The following is a 2,067-nucleotide window of genomic DNA, read 5'->3' on the forward strand; positions in this document are numbered from 1 at the left end:
CACCCATCACTATAGGTATCTCGTCCTTAATCTCATAAGGGGTGTAGTTAGTAAATAGCATTTTGTGTTTATTATCAATTAAATGTTTATTCATTTCATGACGGTCTAATTCCACATGATAATGGTTACGCACCATGGCAATACTGGCAAGAGGTTCCACAGTTGTTTCAAAGGCTTTCCATGAAAATCTGATATCAGTGATAGATCTCACGCACTGTCCTTCGTTGTTTGTGATGTTCCCTTTAGCAGTATTTTTTTAAGATTACACTTTCTCTGAAAACTTGAATAATTACCACCATAATTTCATATTGCCAAATAGCAGCAAATATCTTGTTATTATTATTATTATTATTATTATTATTATTATTATTATTATTATTATTATTATTATTATTATTATTATTATTATTATTATGAGGAAGAAGAAGAAGAACCTATATTCAAACACAAAACTATTATCATTATTATCATTATTATTATTATAATTGTTGTTGTTGTTATGCAGAAGATGAACCCTATATTCACAAACCTACTATATTCGTAGACACAAAATTATTATTATTATTATTATTATTATTATTATTATTATTATTATTATTATTATTATTATTATTATTATTATTATTATTATTATTATCCAGAAGATAAACTCTATTCATATGGAACAAGCCTACAGGAGCCACTGACTTGAAACTCAACCTTCCAAAGAATATGGCGTTCGCTTGAGAAAAAAAAATTAACAAAAGGTAATATGAAAAATAGAAAGAAGATATCAGTTATTAGGAAAGGAAAAACGCATGAACAAATAAATAAATAAAAATATGATAAAGAAGGGGAATGATTAAAATACATGGAGAGTTGTTTTTATTAGGGTCGTACTGCTCGTAAAAATGTCAACAGTTAATTTTTCATGTCATTATAAACTATCATGAACAATTTGACTCTTTCAGGGACATCTTTGAGTGAGAGAAATTTCAGTGAGTGAATTGAGGTGTCTTTAGTCACTAAGAAGATCGAACTAAACAGGTGTGAATGAGGTCGTTTCCTTGTCAAAAATTGAACAAATTTGGTTTTCATGGGGAGGCCGAAGGAACTGTCAACTTAATGCCTTAATAATATCACTGCTAACAGTGCTACTACATACTACTACTACCACCACTATTACTACTAGTACCATTGAAGTGAGGACAATGAACTGGAAGCATAAATAGACATATTTTAGATTAAGCCTTTTGAACAGAGAGGTGATTGGAACACGGTATTATCGGAAACTTTGTGTTGAATGATTACTGCAGTCTCTCTCTCTCTCTCTCTCTCTCTCTCTCTCTCTCTCTCTCTGTCCTCGTATATGTCCCTTTCTCTCATCCAGTTTATCTGTCTCTCAGTAGTACGATAACGAGAAAGCTGAACAGACATACAGTTAAACTCTCTCTCTCTCTCTCTCTCATTTTTAGTCAAGTACACGTGTGGGTGCGCGAACTGATGAGTAGTTCACAACTCGCACACATACATACATATGCACATACACATACACATACACACACAAACACTTGTGCGACTTCCAGCAACCATCCATTCCCGCTACGAAGAGAACAGCATATGCAGCCGTCTTCCTTCCTTCCTCCCTTCTTCCCTCCTGCTAAAAATAGGGAGATTGGTCACAATCTAGGAAGAATCTTCCTCCGTTTCCCTGTTGTTGCTGTCGCTTGTACTTTTTCTCCTGTTGTTGTTGTTGTGGTTTCTTGTACTTTTTCCTTCTCGTTGTTGTTTCTTGTACTTTTGTTCCTTCTTGTTGTTGCTTCTCGCACTGTTGTTCCTTGTGCTGTTGCCTCGTTTTTGTTGTTGCTTGTACTGTTTCTGTTGTTGTTGATTGTACTGTTTCCTTGTTTTTGTTGTTGCTTGCACTGTTTCTATTGTTGTTGTTACTTGTAATTTTCCTTGTTGTTGGTTGTACTGTTTTTGTTGCTGTTGCTTGTAATCTTCCTTGTTGTTGTTGTTGTTGCCTATACTGTTGTTGCTTGTGCCGTTTCCTTGTTTTTGTTGTTGCTTGTACTGTTTCTGTTTTGT

General features: G+C 33.9%; 1 protein-coding gene across 1 annotated transcript in view; it reads right to left on the minus strand.

Annotated features, from left to right (window-relative positions):
- Window positions 1-1,665: 1,665 nt before the first annotated feature.
- The window catches only part of LOC135195240 (ataxin-8-like), a 414-nt gene continuing 12 nt past the window's right edge, over window positions 1,666-2,067 (minus strand). The window contains exon 1 of the mRNA XM_064221504.1: window positions 1,666-2,067. This exon is cut by the window's right edge and continues 12 nt beyond it. Within this exon, the coding sequence (XP_064077574.1) occupies window positions 1,666-2,067 (402 nt within the window).

The sequence above is a fragment of the Macrobrachium nipponense genome, chromosome 16 (assembly GCF_015104395.2).
Source record: "Macrobrachium nipponense isolate FS-2020 chromosome 16, ASM1510439v2, whole genome shotgun sequence".
In the NCBI taxonomy this organism is placed as follows: domain Eukaryota; kingdom Metazoa; phylum Arthropoda; class Malacostraca; order Decapoda; family Palaemonidae; genus Macrobrachium; species Macrobrachium nipponense.